Source organism: Desmodus rotundus, chromosome 1 (genome assembly GCF_022682495.2).
Source record: "Desmodus rotundus isolate HL8 chromosome 1, HLdesRot8A.1, whole genome shotgun sequence".
Lineage (NCBI taxonomy): Eukaryota > Metazoa > Chordata > Mammalia > Chiroptera > Phyllostomidae > Desmodus > Desmodus rotundus.
The window spans coordinates 151,178,735-151,200,870 of record NC_071387.1 but is presented as its reverse complement, the minus strand read 5'-3'; the positions used below and the strand labels follow the sequence as shown (position 1 = coordinate 151,200,870).

The window sequence follows — 22,136 nt, the reverse complement described above, 5'->3', positions numbered from 1 at the left end:
ACCATGATATACCATGAGCAGTTATCATAAGGTGGATAGGAAGGAGTTGCCTGTAATTCAAGGGACTGTCCCTTTTGCTTTCATAACTGTTAATCACCATAAATAGGTGACTGAAGTAACCACATTCTGATAGGTGAATGATAGCCAGGGGTTCAATCCTCTGGCGACGAAGGTGTCAGTGACTTCACTTTGCAACAACACAAATCAGCAGATGGTGAGGGAAGTTGAAATAAGAGGTAGAGGGATGTAATAATAAATGTCACTTGTAAACTCTGAAATAATTGCAGCAGGGGATACCCTAGCTTGCCCCACTAATTCTAACATAATACGTTTTTTTTGAAAGAAATTTTGGCCAGCCATCACCTAGAAGAATCAACGATAGGGTTGAGAGAACTTAACAGGGGAATGGGTGGATTTCCATGGTGTAAGGAGGAGACCAAAGCAGATGCTGTCAATTTCCCCACATTCTCTTGCTGTTACTACCACTGAGTTGACATTGGCCTGACTTCTGAATGTAAGAGCTTGTATTTCTCTTCCTTTCAGGAAGTACCAGAGAGTTCACACACTAATGCAGCTCTCAGTCAATACTTATGAAAATTGCTGTATTAATATCTCAGCATCCTTGCTCCTTTGGTGGGATAACACCAAGAATTTCCCCAGATGGTTTAAGCTCTGGTTACTCATTGGTAGTTGGCTTGATGACACTAATCTTGCTTTGCTCTCTTCCTTTGTCTCACTTGCTCACTCCCCTTCCAGTGTTTTCTCCTGTTACAAGATAAGTTACTTGTCTTCTAATCCTTGAATCCTTGTCTCAGGGTATGCTTCTTGGGGAAATCTAAGATAAGACACGAATGGAAACTCTTAGTATTTATCTCACTTAATCCCTATTTCAAGATTATTGAGAAACTCATCCAAGTTCATTTAGCTAATAAACGTGGCTGCTGAATTTTGAACCCATGTCTCTCTGACTTTAGAACCCATGCTCATTCCACTACTCTAGGCTTTTATTTATTCAACCTGGTTGTTATTTGATGGGTAAGTTGTATTTTCCAGCATCGAAGATGTTTGGCTTTATTTCATCTTCTGATTGAGGACACCATGTTTTTGACCCAAAATCAAGTTTGTGGTCTCAAGGCCTATTCCTAAATTGGAGACACATTATTCAAGGTATCTAGGGACTGATTTCGACCAGATGGTCCCTGTCAAGGATTACTGGGCCAAATTTATACCAGAGACCATAAGTTACATGATTCACAGAACAAAGGCAAGGGCATGACTAAAGAGAAAATAAGAGTAAAAGCCCTAAAGTGGGAAAATGAGGGTGGAGGTGAAACCCCTCCATTATTAAACTATATCATTCTTGGCTTTCCAAAACTGATTCTTCAAAATCTTTCTAGGAAAATAAGTAAAGACAAATCTTTAAAGCATTCTCATTGTTCTTTTAAGAAAACAATTTTCGTACCTGAGAAAAAAGCTGAGGTAGGGGAACACAAAATATATTTTCTTCATCATTTCAACCAAGATTGTATACATTATATGTGGCTATAGCATGGGATTTTTTGTATATATTTTAATCTCTATGATGGATTTAACCAAGTCTCTCTGAGCTTTATAATTAAATATGACCCAATAAACAGAAATTAGACAGGGTTCACCTGAATGTCTATACAGAGGATTTGACTTGATTTTAAATAACTTTGTTCAATAAGGTAGATTGAAACTCTTAAAAAGTCTCATTTTTTCATAGTTGGTTTTATCTACATTACTTGGTGTACAACTAAAGAGGGCAGACATTCAACTTATGATGACACTTGCGATGATCCCATTTCCCCCAAACCATCCAAATATATTAGTGCCTAAAAGTCAGAGCTTAGCTCCATACTTTAATGTTATACACGTTAGCATATCCTATTTCTGAAAATGTAATTTTAACTTTTAAAATAATATTACATTTCAGCTGTTTCAGACTCTGTTTGAAGTATTAATCTAGCACCTGACACCCTGCACACTACTGAATGACTCAGCCACCTCTTTTGAGGAGCAAAAGTTATCTTTCCAGAGCCTTTAACTATTATCAGTCCCTGTCTGCCAGGTAATTAATATCCTGTTACAGGAAGATCAAGAAAGTTCTCCCCTGGCGTCATACCTCTGGTAAGTGCAGAGACCAAAGGAGAAACCAGTTCAATATTCTTTACACTTTATTACACTTGTAGTGGGTCCTTTAAAACATGTTTAGATAGTTGATAAAATCTGTAATTTTCTGAAATCTGCAACTAACACAACCGTATCGACTGACTGTTTAGTAAGAACCCATGTGATAAGTGCCAAATAGGCACATAGTTCACTTATTCCTCATGACTGCTCCATGAAAGTGTCTCAGAAGCGAAGGAAATCAGGTGTTTTAAGATGGAAGAAATAGCCAGTTATATTGCATGCTATTTTCAAGAAAATCAACAAGATTATATTGAATTTATGTCTCAACTTCCTCACCAAAATATAAACAGTTTAATATAGTACTGGAAAACTAAAACTCACTTAGATTAACTCACTTTCCAAGATCACAAAACTACAAAAGTCTACAAACCATGTCTGTCTAATGCGAAAACCTATAGTTATCGTCTATTATCTTCCTGCTGGTTCCATTGATATATTCTTATTTACATAATACCTTTAAACCATAGTAGAAAAAGAAAAATATAAATAGATATAAACCTTAAGATATCTAGGTACATCAAGTACCTAGTTCACTGATATTTTCACTTCTTTTAATAACTGCTCCATAGGCACGTGACTTTCACTCTGAAATTTTTTTTTAAAAATCCAGCTGCTTGTCCATCCACATTCAGGAACAGCCACTTAAGAGGTTTGTGTTAAAAAGCTCTCATAGCTTTTTCCCTGCCTTTAGGCTCCATGTCCAAGCTTGGAACCTCATCAGAGTACAAGCTCTCAAAGCTCTTTTCCTCAGTCCTGTGGAGCAACTGTCAGCAGCAGCTGGGAGACCAAAGCTCTTTTTTCATCCTCCTCCCCAAATGTTCTTTCTTCAGGATCCTAGAAGTCACCTCCTCAATAGGACCATGCTTTCCATGACCGAGCTTCACCACTCAGAGCACATGTTTGAAAAGAGATAAAAGTCCCACTGAATATGGTAATATCCAATACAATACTACTTTGAACACATTTGTTCCTTTTTTCACTCATTCACTCAACTAATATTTGTTGGCCAATTTATATGTGGTAGGCCACAGAGACACAATAGTAAGGAAAAATCAGTGGCTATTTTTATGGAATTTAAAGGAGAATATACATATATATACATATATATATATATAGTTTAAAGAATCACACAAATATACATAAAGTTACAACTATGAAAACTGTGCAGGAAAAGCAAAAAAAAATGCTATTAGAAAGTATAGTAACAATAAGTGAACTAGTCTTTGGGATTGATGAAAGGCTTTCCCACAGAAGTCACATTGGAGCTGAGATAGGAAGATAACTTAGTACCAACCAGGTGAAGGAGGAAGAAAACATTTTAGACTTCCACCAAGATGCAGGTATAGGTAGACATGCTTCTCCTTCTTACACGACCATAAGAAGGATCACAACTAATCTCAAAATTAAAAACAACCAGAAAATCTAACTGTATGGAAATTCCACAACCAAGGATTTAAATAAGAAATATTCATCCAGATAGGTAGGAGGAGTAGAAATGGGGAGCTGAGGCAGAGAGGATGCAGTGTGATGGTGGCAAGGCAGCAGCGGCAGTGGCCAGCAGAACAGGAGGTCCCACATTCACATGAGGCAGATAAAAACCAGGAGGGACACCTGGGGATCCCCAGGTAGGACCACACGATCCAGAGTTTAGGTGCCAGGAAATAGAGCTTCATAACTTCTGGCTGTAAAAACCAGTGGGAGTTGGGGCAGTAGAAGAAACTGCTGGTCTCTCAGGAGAGTCTGTTTAAAGGACCTGCACAGTCCTAGAACATACGCAACCCCCCCACTCTGGGATTCAGTACCAGGGCAGCAGCTAGAAGGATGCTAGTTGCATATGGGAAGTGGGGGAGGTAAATAGAAATGGGATGGGAGCCAAGCAAGCAGCATTGTTCCCTCTCCAACCCCTCCCCACATATAGCACCACAAATAGGCAAAGCGTGTGGCCCCACCCTGGCCAATACCTAAGGTTCTGCCCCTTACAACATAACAGGTGCACCAAGACAGGGAGTCAAAGCAGTTCTGAACAGAAACAAACACAGGGAGGCTGCCACATTGAGGAGACAAAGAAATATAGCCCAAATGAAAGAAGAGATCAAAACTCCAGAAAAAGAACTAAGTGAAACAGAGATAGCCAACCTATCAGATGCAAGTTCAGATCACTGGTGATAAGGAGGCTTAGAGATCTCATTGAGTATGGCAAACACATAAGAGAAGAAATGAAGGCAACATTAAATGAAATAAAGAAAAATCCACAGGGAATCAACAGTAAAGAGAGGGAAGCTTGGATTCAAATGAACGATTTGGAGCATAAGGAAGAAATAAACAGTCAACCAGCACAGAATGAGGAAACGAGAATTCAAAAATACAAGAAGAGAATAAGATGACTCTGGGACATCTCCAAACATGCCAACATCTGAATCATAGGGATGTCAGAAGGAGAAGAAGAAGAGCCAGAAATTGAAAACTTATTTGAAAAAATAATAAAAGAAAACTTCCTTAATTTGGCCAAGGAAAAAACCAAAAGACCCACATAACATACAACATAATGAAGTCAAAAGTAGCTTAATATACTCAGGGAAGGAAAAAAGCATATAAATCTAAAGCAGGATTACATTTAGTAAAAGCATAATAGAAACAAAAGCAAAATAGAAATAAGTATCTATAGCTTAGACTGGACTGGCATGAAGGAGAACATCATGTTGTCAGGGTAAGAGCAGATGAGCAGTATAGAGTGAATGGACTGCTCACTCACACTGACCATGTGTGTTGGGGTCAGTGTGCAGCCACAACCTACTTAACTAAGGAAGACCTAAAAAATATTAGGAAATTTTTAATAATATACAAGAAGACAAAACTCTGGAAAATAATAAAAAGCTTTATAGCACATCACAGTACAATTGACTAAGATATTCTGTCATGAACATTTACATGAAAGGACAGTATGGTGTCATAGGACTAACCTTGAAATTAATATTCTCTCCACATGCCTTAGTTTAATCTAATAGGAAACTGAGTGCCCTTTTTAAATCAACTCACATTATTAGCCTATACTATTGCTAGGGATAATGAATATAAGTACATTTTACTTACTGCTTTGGAAATACATTTACTTTCCCTAAAGCAAAGTCTTCTACACTCTGTTCCAGGGATTCTAGGAGAACACGAAAATTCTATTTTTCCTAATTTTTATACTTTATAGTTTTCTCTAGTAATCCTATAGAAAAAAGTATGGCCCATACAACTGTTTTTGCATTTGTAACTCTTACTTTAAGTCATAATTTTGTACCTTCCTCCTTGTCTGTTTCTGCCCTGTCATCTACGTTTAATTCATTATCTTAATATATTTAATACTATTAAAAGCTGACTGAGGGGACTTCTGGCTAAGGTGGAGGCATAGGTAGACACACTGTGCCTCCTCACACAACCAAAAGAAGGACAACAACAGATTTAAAAACAAAAAACAACCAAAACTGACAGAAAATCGAACTGTATGGAATTCCGACAACCAAGGAGATAAAGAAGAAACATTCATCCAGACCGGTAGGAGGGGCAGAGACAGGCAGCCTGGTGGAGAGGTCTTGCGGCAAGGCAGTGGCTGGCAGACACAGCAAGGCAGTGGATTGTGGACCAGGTGGTCACACATTCACATGCATATAAACAGGGAGGAACAACTGGGAGGCGAGACAGACCAAGCAACCCAGGGCTCCAGCATGGGGAAATAAAGCCTCAAACCACTGATTGAAAACACCTGTGGGGGTTGAGGCACCAGCAGGGGAAACTCCCAGCCTCACAGGAGAGATCGTTGGAGAGACCCACAGGGGCCTAGAACGTACACAAGCCCACCCACTGGGCAATCAGCACCAGAAGGGCCCAATTTGCTTGTGGTAGTGGGGGAAGTGACTGAAAACTGGGAGCGAGCTGAGCAAGTGACATTGTTCCTTCTGGGACCCCTCCCCCACATACAGCGTCACAGCACGGCAACGTGGGTTGCCCCGTCCTGGTGAACACCTAATGCTCTGCCCCTTACTGTGTAACAGGCACGCCAAGACAAAAAAAATATGGCCCAAATGAAAGAACAGATCAAAGCTCCAGAAATAATTCAACTAAGCAGCAAACAGATAGCCAACCTATCAGCTGCACAGTTCAAAACACTGGTAATTAGGATGCTCACAGAATTGGTTGAGTATGGTCACAAAATAGAGGAAGAAGTTAAGGCTATGCAAAGGGAAATAAAGGAAAATGTACAGGGAACCAACAGTGACAGGAATGAAACCGTGACTCAACAATTTAGAACAGAAGGAAGAAAGAAGCATTCAACCAGAACAGAATGAAGAAACAAGAATTCAAAAACATGAGGAGAGGCTTAGGAATCTCTAGGACATCTTTAAATGTCCGAACATCTGAATCATAGGGGTGCCAGAAGGAGAGGAACAGCAAGAAATTGAAAACTCACTAGAAAAAATAATGGAGAACTTCCCCAGTCTGTCAAAGGAAATAAACTTCCAGGAAGTTCAGGAAGCTCTGAGAGTCCCAAAGAAGTTGGACCCAAGGAAGCACACACCAAGGCACATCATAATTACATTACCCAAGATTAAAGATAAGAAGAGAATCTTAAAAGCAGCAAGAGAAAAGCAGACAGTTATCTACAAAGGAATTCCCATGAGACTATCAGCTGATTTCTCAGAAGAAATCTTGCAGGCAAGAAGGTGCTAGAAAGAAGTATTCAAAGTCATGAAATGCAAGGACCTACATCCAAGATCACTCTATCCAGCAAAGCTATCATTTAGAATGGAAGGGCAGGTAAAGTGCTTCCCACATAAGGTCAAACTAAAGGAGTTCATCACCACCAAGCCCTTATTATATGAAATGTTAAAGGGACTTATGTAAGAAAAAGATCAAAAATATGAACAATAAAATGACAACAAACTCACAGTAATTAACAGCCAAACCTAAAACAAAAACAAAAATGAACTAAGCAAACAACTAGAACAAGAACAGAATCACAGAAATGGGAATCACATGGAGGTTTATTGGCGGGAAGTGGGGAGGAAGGGGGAAAAGTTACAGAGAATAAGTAGCATAAATGGTAGGCAGAAAATAGACAGGAGGAGCTTAAGAATAGTATAGGAAATGTAGAAGCCAAAGAACTTATATGTATGACCCATGGACATGAACTAAAAGGGGGGGGGAATGCAGGTGAGAGGGGGTGTACTGGGTGGAGGGGAATAAAGGGAAGAAATGGGACAACTGTAATAGCATAATCAGTAAAATATATTAAAAAACAAAAGCTGACTGAAATTCTTTCTGGAACAGGTATAAATAAATAAATAGATTGAATAAGTTACTAAGATCCTCCATAATATTAAATAATTCGGTTACTGCTCCTCTAAGCCTCCTCTTCAAAAAAAAGGCCCCAGTATATTTTTAGTTTGTTTTCATCTGACACATGCATTTTCCCAAACAGTTAATTTCAGTTGCTAAGGTGAGAAATAAAGTTTTGAGGAATAATTTGGGGGCAAAAGACACATCAAAACAGCTGATATATGTGAGAGAAATAGATGGAAAAGTGGAGATTTTTAAGGTGATACGATGGTAGTCTAGGAATTCCCAGTGCAAGGTCTGACAAATGCAAATCAGTAACTTGAATTAATGTAAAATTACTTTTATTGCTGTCCTGGGTTCCTCTGACCATACCACTGCTCTCAACATGTTGAATCATAAATCACAGGGACTATGTCTTTTTAAGCACATTGTATAGACCTGCTAGACAACAACTGTCAGAAAGTATTGCACTCAGTGTAGGGGGTAATCATACTGTAACTTGCATGGAGAATTTAGAATGGCCAAGGAGAGACAAAGGCATTCCAGGAAAAAATACTACATAAATAAAAGACCTGGATCTAATAATAACCATTAAATAAAAGTTAAAGAAATGAAATAACTGTGTCTCAAAGGCAAGCAAGGAGACCAACAGCTGGAGCAGAGAAAACCCTTGTTTGCTCCAGGAAATAAGCCAGGATAAGACAGTGTGGGAAAAACAGTAGCAGGAGACTGATAGAGTGAAAACAGTATCTTAAAAATGCCAAATAAGAGTAAAATGGGCTGAAGTTGTTGTAATGGCTTAGAAAGAAATGATGGTTCTAAGAGAACTTCGGAGGAAGAATCAGCTGAACAGGATGACACTCTAGGAATAGGAAAAGGAGCAGCTCAACACAGAAACCATACTCAAGTTCCCACCATCAAAGTATTGAAGAACGATGACACTCCTAAAAGACAACATGCATAGAAGATGGGGAAGAGTGGAAGTAAAATTAGTTAAGGACATCATATTGGATTTCTAGTGATACAGTGGGTCATTTAAGAAATGTGGGCAGTTGGACATAAAATGTTGGGGTAAAGGAAAGTGCTCAGAGTTAGCATGCAGAGCTAGAAGTAATCTGTATGGAGGTTATAGGGTAAGCCATGTGAACGGAGCAATGAAACTGATGGGATTTTTACTTTTAAAAAGCTTTTGTCTTATTAAAATGAAATTTTTTTGTTATAAAAAATGTGGAAAATATGGAGTTTTTTCCATGTTTTTACAATGTTTGTTTTTAATACATACATTTTTAATGCTATATGCATAGTAGCAGGGCTCAATACTTCCAATTATATCCCACCTTCCAAAAAATGTCCACCTTCTGGGATATAGTTCTCTCATCCTGCAAGCTTGGGGAACCAGCATTCTAGATCCCTCCCTTGGAGGTAAACACTATACATTAGTATATTAGAAACCCTGCAAAGCTGAACCATAAAAAAGATTGTACATAATGGATAACTAACAATCTTAGGTTTTTCACAAACACCTGTTAACACCCTTGAACAGCTTCCCCTTTGAAAAGTGGATGTGTATTTGTCAGAAGCTTGAACTTTGAGAGGGGACAAACCTAGGTTTAGAGTCTGCCTCCCAGCTTTGTTCTCTTCTTATAATTTCACTCTCCACAAAGGGGAATGCAAGTGCTTACCTTATAGACTGGTGTGAGGTCCGAAAGAGATAACAGAAATGAAGCACTTGGCATGTCTACCATACACTTCACCGTAAAAGCTGGACCTGCAGCTCCCCCTTAACTATAAATCATGATTATTTGTGATTAAGTATTTTTTAAATCGACCTTTTTAGTGGCTCCACATTAGTCAACCCTATGGCTAACCCATAACTGATTTGTCTGATTCCATATTGTGGGACATTTATTTCCATTTTTTCCTTTCACAAATAATGCTTCCATGAACATCCTTACATATAAAACTTTGTCAACAGTCCTGATCACTTCTTTATGATTGATTCCTGGAAATGGAATTGCTGAATAAAGGGGCATAAATATTTTTAAGGTTTTTCAATACAGCTCATAAAATACCCTCCAGAAAGCTTGTATCACATTGCATTTTTTCCATGGGCTGACTAGCCACTCCATGTTTTAATCTTTCTGTTAGGATAATACTGGAGATTGTTTGCTATGCAGAGCAGAAAGAAAGAAAAGTCTTACTACATTTATTCTTGCTTTCGGTATAGAAAAGAGGAAGAACTTTATTATAAGATGTAACTATTTGAAAGATAGACAACCCATTTCTATGCTCACTTCCTAGACCTCTAGATTGGCTGAACGGAGCAAGCCTGCAGGTGGAAGTCTTACAGAACGATACGTAAAGGACCATATAACTCCAATGGTTACAGATTAAGATACGCAGATAATACGAATGAATTAAAGCTATATGAAAATAACAGGGAAAACAAATGTGTTTAGAAGTTTGGGAACTCATCAAAAGGACCAGTTGCTTGCTTAACTCACACTATAAAATATCGTTGCTTAATTTGTTACTTTGCCAATAATGAGTATTAAAAAGTTGGCTATTTAATTCTCAATGACGTAAGTGTATATTTACATGCCAGGGGACAGAGTACTGAGGGTATTCCACCTCTAGAAATCAGTCATAAGGAATTAATCAGAGATGTTGAAAAGTTTCATATATAAGTGAAGTAACAACAATACATTGAGGTCTTTGCAGGTAGGGTCTATATCTCATCGATCTTGGAGTCTCCATTACCTATATGATAGGAATGGAACAGGTAAATTGTATAGAGACTTTGTGTACGAGGTTCTCAACCTTCTGTTTATGGATAGGACTCTTGTTCCTCGAGAACAAGAGAGAAATACATTCAGTCAATTTAGATGGTGAAATCACTGATAGTGTATTTCCAAGATGAATCAATTATGTATAGGGACTCTTCGAGACAGCATAGATGGACCTAGAGAACATTATGCTTAGTGAAATAAGCCAGGCAGAGAAAGACAAATACCATTTGATTTCACTCATATGTAGAATCTAGTGAACAAAATGAACTAATAAGCAAAATAGTGACAGGCTCATAGATAGAAAGCAGGCTGGCAGCTGTACCAGGGAAGGGGACTGGGGTGGTGGAGGGATTGAGCAAAAAAGAAAAAAAAAAAGAAAACTCATAGACACTGACAACAGTGTTGTGATTGCAGGGGGGAGGGGACGTAGGGAGAGGTAGAAGAGGGTATCGGGGGATAAATGGTGATGGATGGAAATTTGGGGTGGTGAACACAAAATACAGTGTACAGATGATATGTTGTGGAACTGTGCACCTGAAATCTGTTTAATTTTGTTAGCTAGTGTCACCCCAATAAATTCAATAAAAAGGATAAGAATTGTTGCAGATTAACAATATCTTCTTTAGTTATATGTAATATACTTATTCACAGATACCAAGGAAAAATACTTTCTAATGATGTATTTAGCAAAGAATCAAACTGACTTTCCACATAATGCCACAAAATGTCATCAGATTACTCTACAAGTACATTTCATGCTTTAAATGATTTTTCCTATATTTAAAAATGGTTAATTAGACAATAAAAGTGAATTACCTTATTCATAATTTTAAAAGTCACTCCTCTCTCAACTTTTACTAAGATTCTGAGTTAGTTACATGAATTAATCAGCTTTGCTGTCTTTTTGATAATTAGTTGGAGAACTGCCAAATCCCCAGTCATGGGTCAAGAAGGATGATTTTTTAAATGACTAGGCAATTCTCTAAAATAGAACTAAATTCCCAAAATTACCATTTTCCTACTATATCAGTAAAGCTATGAATTAGTAGAATAATTATGAAGACTGCATCTTGGATTCTTGAGCTAAAAAAAAAAAGAGAGAAACAATACTCTTACCTATGTCTTATAGAATATTGTAAGTTCTTTTGGTAAGGTGTATTGACCTCCATGGATAAAAGTTTCTATTAAACTTTAAAAAGAATTATAGAATTATAGCTGATATAGCACTTAGAGGTTCTCACCTGAGTAAAGAAGGGTAGAAATGTGATATGCAAGAAGACCAATGTAATGGTTGCTTGAAAAATGGCTTTAAGGAATCTGAAGCAGAATCGTCTATGCCATTCTGGAAAGTCCTAAGGAAATAAAAATAATTATTTCAGAATATTCAGAGAACATTAACTATGAAGACCATTAACACTTTTTATTTTTACTTAGTATTCAAAGGTAATGATTTTTTGTATTGTGTTAGAAGGGACAATGCACCTATGTCATCCACTTAATAGGTGATTTGGAGGCTTCTGTATAACAACCCTTACCCTCAGAAAGGTTTTGACAATACCACTCTCACTGAATCTGTTAAAAACTCTCACAGTATAGAATTCATCAAAAATAGATGTATAAAGAATAGTACAATGAGTATCTCTTATCCCTCCCTTCTTAACCTGGATCCAATATTAATCTTTTGTCACATATGCTTCATTAATGTAAAAAGGTTTAGCATAAAGGTACCTCTTTTAACTCTTCAAAGTGATTCATAAAACCTAAACAATTAACTACAATTTTGTATTGTAAAGAAGAATTTAACTGCAAAATATATTATTATGATTTCAAAATTAGAACAATTTGGCCAGAATAGCTGGTCTGCAACTATCTTTGGGGAAGTGACTGTAACATTTTTCTAGATTGGCCCAAATTCAGCAATAAATCTTGAGGTAAAAAGAAAGGATTTGTCACATAAAATCTTTAGTAGGTAGCTTGGCTAATAAAAATGTTATAACAACAGGAGGCTGTATTTGCCTACATGGAGTTAAGAGTGACAATCGGACCACTTTAGAACTGAACGTGTTTGAAATGGTACTACTTCTCTTTATACAAAGAATAGGAGCAATTGCATCTTTTAAATAACATGTAGACAGAATTCCACTTGAAAACCCATCCCTTATTTTCATTTCACATCTTGCTTCTTGAATCCTTGCATTTTCTAAGTTTGACCTCTCTCCTATTTGTCTTGACAAGTAAAACACCTTCTGATTAAATATACTTAGACACTTTGTAGACTTTTAATTTATCATCTCTTTGAAAGCCATTTTTCCTCACTAATTTTCAGAATAGAACAAAATTCCTTAAGTAGGTTTCAAAGTCAGGCTATATCCATTCTATGCATTCCACTGTGTGAACAACACAGGTAAGCAGAAGCTAGGTCAGGATACCAGAATATATTTTCTAGGGAGACTGGACTTTGTATCAGCAATGAGGGCTCACTAAAGAGCTTATAGCATGGGAGTGATATTACCAATTTCACCTTTTAGAAAAATCACTTGACCACCAGTAAGGAGACTAGACTGGAGAGGATCCAGGCTGGAGGAAGGAAGATACTGAAGGTGAAGTTGTGGTAGCCTAGGCAGAAGGGGACAAGGTCTTGTGGTAAGAAACAAAGGATAGTGAATAGGAGACAAATGTAAAATAAATTAAATTAGTAGAGTGAACAATATTCATCTCCTAATGACATGTGGTTGGAGATGGCATGAGGGGAAGGCAGAAGGGAGAAGAGTTAAGGGAAAAGGAGATGTCTAAGATGAGTTGCAGATATTTTACTTCACTTTTAGATATGTTGAAGGAGTTGCAGAGAGTTGAAGCACATCCAAAAAGAGGCATGCGATAGGAATTTGGATTTATTAATCTAGCATATGCAAGAGACATCCACGTGGAAGTCATTAGCACAGTGCTGAAACTATGGGCACGGGTGACTCACCCCAGGAAAGAGTGTAAAATGAAAAGATAGTGAAGGAAAGAACTGCAGAATGGCATCAATATTAAAGGGCAAGGTGAGAGAAAGACCAAATGAAATCAAGTAGGAATAATCAGGGAAGTCATCAAAGAACAGGAGACGGTGGTGTTAGGGAAGCCAAAGGAAGAGAAATGGATAACGTGTCAAGAGTTGTAGAGAGAATAAGGAAATGGAGAAACAAAAATTGGAGTGAGTGATTGGGTATGCATGGATGACCCGGCCCGGGTTATTTGTTTAGCAAGATGAGGGCAATTGCAGTGATGCAATTATATTAAAAGTCTAAATGATGAGTGTATTGAGTAAATGATAGGCATAAAAATGGAGACAATGAGCACAAACTATGTTTTGGAGGGAAAAACAGCAGTAGAGAAGGAATAAATTTTAATACAGGAGAGGCTTTGGGGTAAGAACCAGAAGGTAGAAAGAATATTCTACATTGTGAGTAGGATGTAAATGTGGTCAGAGCTCACGTGAAAAGACTCACTTTGGATGGGAAGAGATACATTGATCATCTATCAAAGGATATAGAGGTGAGTAGGGATCAAGATAATTCATACAAATGGAGATGAGAAGTTAAAGTGCATTCATGATGGTTGGGTTCTCTCAGAGAAGTACAGGGGCAAGGCCATCTGCTAACAAATAGTGGGATGGGGGGATGGAAGTGGGGTCAGCCAAAGCAGAGGATGGAAGAGGAAGCTACTCAGAGATTGAACAAGGTGGCATTGTCAAAAGGTATAAAAGGACAGCTCAGTGACTTTTGCCAGCAGTGTTCCAGGGTGTAGGTAGAGAGGCCAAGAAAGAGAGGACGCAGAGAAGGAACATGAATAGCAAGGGGCCCAGGAAGAGGAAAGGTCTGGAATAACATGAGAGGAGATGCAGCAATTGGTCTGCAAAGAAAGGTAGTCTCAAAGGAAGTGACTGAGAGAAAGGAACTGGACGAGAGATGGGGGGAGCTTAATGAGAGACCAGGAGGATCTGGAGACTGTGGCATCACAGTCTCTGCCTACTTTTCTGTCTACCTCTTCAGGCCTTTGCTTTAATTCCCATGTGTCCAATTCTCTGGGAGACACCTCATTTCTCTAAGAATAAATACCTTTCCTAGGATGCTCTCTCTGTCATGTTCAGCTAGTCCTGAAGGTTATTTAGAGGCAGTGCATAGGCACATGCAGAAACTCTGAAGCCAGACAGCCTGGGTTTGTTTATTGAGTGTGCTTTTTATTAGATGTGTAATTTGTTTTTCAATTTATTTAGCTACAGTTTCCTCATTTGTAAAATGGGGATAATAATAATATTAGCCTCACAGGCTCAGTGGGATGATTGAGATAATGCATACAAAGGACTTAGCAAAGTACCTTATATATAATAAGGGCTCAACTTATATAAGGTATTCTTCATATGATGACAGTTGTTAAACTCCTTAAGGTCTATGACAATCTCAAAACTGACATGAAATTCTTAAAAGTCTAAATGGTTCCCTAGTTACAGATTTGTCAAGATTAGAAAAAATAATTGAGGATCTAAAAATAATGGAATGGTTATTGGTGCCAAAATTTCTTAGACTACAAACCATTGGCAATGTAATACTTCCCAGAACATTTCTGCCAGTACCTAACCTCTTTTACTCCACTAATGGTTTCTCAGTCATACTGGTAATAGAAAGGTTATTTGGCTATAAGAAATGTTATGGCAGATGTTTATGGTCTCATAGGGGGTGGGATCTGTATGAGCATTTAATTCCACAGCAAGATCCCAAATTAGTTTCATTATTCTGGAGAGTATAACAGGGTGAAAATTGGCCCACAAGCCTCAATGGGGGAATGAAATGATGAGCTAGCTATTAGATAACCTCTAATGATGTTTTGGTATGCAGCTAAAAGAGAGGATGCTCTAAATAATTCATAGTGGAGAGTAAAAGACAATTGTATGAGGAAAGAATTATATTTTCTACCAAACAAAAGAACTTTGATATCACAAATGTAATATTCCTTTAAAAGTAAGTGATTGTCTATAGGTTGAAACACAATACATTTATTCACATTCCCAAATTAGCATATTGTAAAGATGGCTTTGTTAAGGGAGAAAAATGATTTTGCCTTTGCCCTTCTTTCAAGATTAACTAACGGATGCCCATTTCCTTTCATTAACACTGCCTCTGGGTTCACCCCACCTCACCACTTGAACACTCTACTTCAGATTCAGTCTCTTGGTTCTCTGATCTACAATTATGCTACCTTCCTTCCTTTTTGCATGAAAAAATCTGATTGATTCCTTGAGCTTATGTAGCCAGCTGCTAGAATGAAATAAATCCAATGCACATTAAAAGTGAGAATAAGTGATAAGAAAAAAGCTGGTTGGGATTTATGCTTCTCTTGTGCCACCCTGCTTTTGGCTGCCCTCCCAGGAGAACTGTGTCTCAATATATCATGCTAATAAAATAAACCTCCAAGATGGAACAAGGAAGCCCAAGGGTCAGGTCAGATGTCTTGCATCATCTGTGCCTACCATACTGCCCGAGCCATTTAGAGGTGCTGAATAAATAAAAATACCAAGGAGTAGAATTAGTTTGAAACTGAACTATTGAGAGAGCCCTGGAACAGTTGAGATTACTGAGGACACATGAGCCAAACTCAATCCACTTTACCATTTTAAACATGATATTAAGTCACTGCTTCACTTTCATAAACTAGTGTTACCCCTGGAACTATAAGTAGTTGACTAAATTTCAAGTGAGAGAAATCAAGGTACACTTGGAGCAAAACACAGTTCCTGACATTTCCCTCACCACCACCCCCCAACCATGAGTTGTGCTTCTCACCATGAAAATAACTCTTTGAGGTTAGAAAATGACGATTTAAAGTTAGAAAATGACTAGCACAATGCTTGGCCTGTAGTCAGCTAGAGTAAAGGCCAACCATAGTAAATAAGTATGAATAAAGGTATTGTCAGCACCTGCTCAGTGGAAAAGAGGATGAATTTGGGGGCCATCTGTGAAGAGCAATCTTAGCTGGTGCACAGCCAAGGGGCAGGTTGAGAATAGAACATATGGTGGAAAGACAGAATAAGACTTGACCCCTGAGAATAGAGCAGAAACCAGCTAGTCAAAGATTCAGGACACAGGCCTTCTGAAAAGTTAATTCCTGGCCTTTTACCAGTGTTTTTACCGTTAAAACCACACATAAAGATGCTCGACTTTGTTGGTTTTTTTTGAACAGAAATTTCCCTTTAAAATGTTTAGAGGGAGGGGGAACAAAGGTAGTCATTTAATAGAAACAAAATGCCTAACAAGAAACTTTACTTTCTGGATTATTTGCCATCCTGCAGATGCTTTTTTAAAAGTATTTCAAATTTTTATTTCCATTCAGTCTTTATTCATTTTTAATAGCTTATTGAGAGATATAATTCACATACCACAAAGTTGACCCATTTTAAGTGTACAACTAAATGGTTTCTAATATATTAAGAGTTGTGTAGTCTTCACCTCTGTCTAAATTTACAACATTTTTTTTAGCCTCAAAAGAAATCCTGTACTCATTAGCAGGTACCAATTATTATCCCTTTCTCTCAGCCCCTGGGCAACCACTAGTCTTCTTTCTGTTTCTATGGATTTGTCTGTTCTGGACATTTCTTGTAAATAGGATCATATAATTTGTGTTCTCTTATGTCTGTTTTTTTTTTCACTATGCATATTTTGGAGGTTCTCCCCTATTGTGGCATCTATCAGCACTCCACTTCCTATGACTGCTGAATACTGTTCTACTGCATTGATATGCCATGTTTCGTTTACCAATTCATCAGCTGACGGACATTTGGGTTCTCTCCATTTTGTGCTATTACAAAAAATGTTGCTATTGGCATTTGTGTACAAATCTTTGTGTGGACATATGTTTTCATTTCTTTTTGGTGTAAACCTAAAGTAAAATTGCTAGGTCATATGATCAAATGCTTAACATTTTACTTATGCATATTCTACGCTTATCATTTTGAGGAACTACCTACCTGTTTTCCAAAGTTTGCCAGACATTCTGGAGGTATAAAAAACAAAGTTTTAGAGCAACATATTCTGTTTTGTGGGGGATAGTGAAATAGTTTTTAAAAAATATATAACAGGCTAAGAAGACCATAACCTCAAAAGACCTAGCATGAGTTTGAAACTAGAGACACAACAATAAACACCTTGGAATTTAGTGATGAAAAATGCAAGTGAGTGACACCAGTGAACCCCAAGATATGTCTGCTGTTCTTGGCTTAGTGACCTACATTCTGACCTATTTCTGATGACTTCAGCCTTTGTCTCGCATGTTGTATATTCTTTCATGTGATTAAAAGTGAAAACATTGGGGATAGTCACCTTTCATAAAATTTGCACTTTTAGGAATTTTTATATGGTACATCAAAACATTTTTAATTTTATCATTAAAAATTTTATCAGACTTTTAAAAATTAAGGGCAAATGTTTCTTTCCTCTTACTGCTGTATCCTCATGCTTAATCATAGGGGGCGAGGAGGCAACAACATTTGTTGAATTGAAACTCAATTGCTTTTACCAAAAATTCTAAGAATTAATTTTTAATTTGCTCCACACAAACTAAAACTGACACCCTATACAAGAAAAATGTGACATGAAACCACTCTCTGGGTGTGTGTGTGAACGCACACTGACTATGCTTCTGAACGTGCAGTTTAATGCCTTTACGAAAGAACAAGTGATGAGCCCTTTGGAAAATACATGGTGAATATTTCATGTTCCAGTGGGTCTCTTTCCCTAGAGGGCAAACAAACCTGAAGTACTCCTTTTACAACATTCTCAAAGAGACCTTCAAAGGAGACTTAAAAAAGAACACACATTTTTGCAAACAGGTTTTATGCTTCCTGAAAAGATTTTTAAAATCATGCATTCCTGCCCTGGGATTGAGTGGTCCTGTGCTAAACTCAGACAGGAAAATACATTCGGTTTATTTGTCAGAACTACTTGGAGTGAAGGAAGTCACCTTCTGAAAAGGCTTATCAAATAGAATGACAAATGTCAGGTAGAGTTTATTAAAAAAAAATCAGTACAGTCAATAGCTGTTACTTTCTTTTGCTGTGAAATAGAAATACAGTTGTTTTCTAAACCATTAATATGACAATTTCATATCCTGTCTATGAAAGGAAGTGAAATAAGTCAATAGGATTCTTGTAATGCATGTATATTTTTTCCTAATTGGTGAGAACACACTGCCCTGTAGATTTCTTTGCCAAGACAAAGCAAAATATATGTCAAAGATTAGATTTATACTCTTAGAAAAACAATCATAAAATTAAAATCAACATGAATGTATAAAATTTGTGAACATTTTTTTTGAAGTAAGAATAATTTAAAAAGAATTAAAGTATATCTGGATTTTTGTTCATGCTTCAAAGCAATATCGCTATCTGTTCTATATTAAGAATAACCAGAGGCAGTGCATGATGTAAAGTGTTCTATAGCCCTGGTGGAAATTAGCAATTTAAATTTGTTAAATGAGGTTACACTGCAATATCTAATGCACAAATGACAGAGACTTAAGTGCTTGCATAGTTGTTTAAAAATGTATTAAAAGGCTATAGGTTAACAATAATGAATGTATAATACATTATTACTATTAAAATATGCAATCTTTGATAATAATTTATTTGTTTTACAAATGCATTGGGGGTTAAAATTTTTCTATTCATCTGTGACCAACCATGAAATTCAATATTGCTCACCATGACCAATCCATGAAATTTGTCAACTTTGTTCCTGATTTTTACAGGGACTTACTCTTAGATGAAATGACCCATTGAACTAAGAGCACAACAATTTTTTCATCCATGGTAAATCAGTTTAGTTTACTAGGATTTACTAAGGGCTTCAGACCTTGAGCTTTTTATGATTATGAACCATTATGTATTTAATTCCAAACTTCTAGCAATTTACTTCACTGTCCCCCCCCCTTAATGAAAGAATTCTCCATTTCTAAAATTAGTTTCAACATAGGGTTGCCAGAAGGAACAATCTGCAAACAATGGGTTAGTTGAAAGTCAAACAGTGGGTGAAAATTATGGGGAAAACTGGAATCAAAGTTGTTAATTACTCTTAGAATTTCTAAACCAACAGCCTCAAAATTTTCTGAAATCAAGGTATATATTGTCCTTACCAGAGTGTTAAGAAAGTAATACTTTACCTCTTTTATCTTAAGAAATAGAAATACTGAATGTCTAATTTTTACTATCCAAGAAATAAGAACATGCAACTATCTAGTCTTTCATGATAAAGTGACTATTTTGGAGGAGAGTTTAAACAAAATTATATTACTATTTTATTATCAGTCTACTCCAACCTTTTCTATAATACAAATTTGAATTAACTAAACCATAAATAAACCAAAAAAGTAGTTCAGAAATTTTTATTTCCCTAAATCTTATTTATTTAGAGAGGTAAACTACATCATCATTTTAAAAATGTAATTGCTCAGTCCTATTTCTACTTGTCATCACTGGCTCAGACACTAAAGCCTAACACTAAAAATACAAATCTATGGTAGATTAACTGCCAGTATGGAACCATTAGGTCTCTTCCAGATTTGGACATATTTTAGAATTGTTTTTCAACTTTAATTTTTTATTAGAGAAAGTCACTTTACATAAAATTAGAAAATAAAAAAATCTTTAAGAGAGCAAAAAGGCATTACATATGATTTTATTTTTCAGTTTCAAGCTACGACTAAAATAACAAACCCACTAATATAACTTGATTATTTAAATAATTCAAATAGTAAAGCCCAAAGTGGTACTGTTTGTATTGCAGCCTTGTTAACTGAATAGAATTGATGAATAGAGATACATTAGGACTGAATTACTTTGAGCATAAAGAAACCCCTATTGTTTAGTGTGTTTTGTAAAATGGTCCAATTCACAGTATCAAAAATGTACTTCAAAAATTTCTATGAACTACTTTACACACTTCTGTAAGAGTATGAAAATAACTTTGTTAAGTCACATTATGTTATAAATTATAATAGCTAAAAAGAAAATATGTTTAATACTTACTGATATAATTCAGTTAATGGCGAAGTCAAAATGACTAATGTTGTCAACAGATTATTACAATGGGCATGAATTTTAAAAATTTTATCATCTATATACTCATGAGGATTCACAAGTTTCTGTACAGATGTGCAAACTGACCATAACATGTTCTCAGTGCATATTAAAATTGTTGTGATATCAAGTCTATTAGAAAGAAAAAGAAAAAAGTGATGTTAAACAAAATTGCTTCTCTACCTGGTATATACACTATCATCTCTATTTCTTGCATTAAACGTATGTAATTTGGTTAGATGCCAGGGTTTCAGAGATGAAGACAGAATGCATCAAAACTGGGTTTTGAGTTTCCAGGTGTTAGGTGACTCATAATACTATTACTTTTAGGGGTTGTGAGGTCTATAACAGTGAAGTATCTTAGGAGTGCTTTAAATATATATATATATATTATTATTAGATAAATATATTTATATAAGTATATATAATTATTAGAATATTGATCAAGAAGCTCAAGATACTTTCCTCGAAATACATTCAGTAAAAGAAAAGCCAGATTAAAAGAAAATTTGCTATGACCCACATATGGTAAGTAAAAATTTGATAGAACAATCCTCCTCATCCAAGTACAAGCTGTCAAAAAAAGTCACGAGGGTGGGTCACATGTTCTCCAAGTAAGTGGGAAATAAGAAAAAATGACATCAGAAGTACTAATGTATTGGGTTGGTCAAAAGGTCTGTATGGGTTTTTTTTTTCATAAAATAAAAGACACATTTTTTGTTTTCACCAATAACTTTATCAATTTGGATATTTTGAGTATGTCCCTATCTCCCACTAGATTATTGGCTTTTAATGGGAAGAGGCCAGGGGTACTGCTAAATATCTTCCAAAGCATAAGACAGCTCCACAGCAAAGAATTATTTGGCTAGCCCTGGCTGCTGTGGCTCAGTGGATTGAGTGCTGGCCTGTAAACCAAAGGGATGCTGGTTTGATTCCCAGTCAGGACAGATGCCTGGGTTGAGGGCCAGGTCCCAGCTGGGGGAGGGGGCTGGCGTGTGAGAGGCAACCACACATTGATGTTTCTCTCCTGCTCTTTCTCCCTCTCTTCCCCTCTCTCTAAAATAAATAAATAAAATCTTTTAAAAATAAAAAGAATTATTTGGCCAAAATGTCAAAATACCAAAAAACTTTGCAAACCACTTTTAACACATTCAGTCGGTCACAGCACCTTCTCCATACACTGCACAAATCTTTTTTTGTGTGTTTCAGTTGTATTTTTATCTTTCTTGAAATAATAAAGCAAAATACACTAAAAATGTTGCGTATCTTCTTCCATCTTCAATATTAAAATGGCTGCAGAAAAATTCACCAATTTTGATGAGTACGTTTTAAATGCACACTGATATAACAGCTGTCACAGCACAATCTAACAAAATTGTTTCAAAGGAAGTTACAGACAACTAAATACTATTAGAGTCATCATACAGAAAACAACTAAACAAACTTTTTGGCCCACCCAATAGAAGCCTATAGTTTCAGAAATTTCTAATAATAAAATTTTTAAAAATATGTTAATTATTTATCTTATTCAGAAATTCATTTATTTGTTTCTATCTTTATTGAGCTATAATAGGGACCCAAAGATCTGTTTAGAGATTATTTTGGTACACAATTAAATTTTACGGACCATAGTTAATTTCCTCTTTTTTTTCTTTTGCTTATTCAGTATTGAAGAAATAGAAAATGAAAATTTTGAAGCGATA

At 36.4% G+C, this 22,136-nt stretch overlaps 1 protein-coding gene across 6 annotated transcripts in view; it reads right to left on the bottom strand.

Moving 5' to 3' along the window:
* Positions 1-22,136, bottom strand: part of KIAA0825 (KIAA0825 ortholog) — a 381,528-nt gene that overhangs the window by 226,954 nt on the left and 132,438 nt on the right. For 5 of the 6 annotated variants that reach the window (XM_045197837.2, XM_053911865.1, XM_053911868.1 and 2 more), the window contains 2 exons: positions 20,383-20,565; positions 11,567-11,677 (listed from right to left, as the gene is read on the bottom strand). In XM_045197837.2, coding sequence (XP_045053772.2) covers positions 11,567-11,677; positions 20,383-20,565 — 294 coding nt within the window. Of the gene's footprint in view, positions 1-631; positions 836-11,566; positions 11,678-20,382; positions 20,566-22,136 lie in introns of those variants that run through there. The other variant, XM_053911878.2, reaches the window with a different exon arrangement.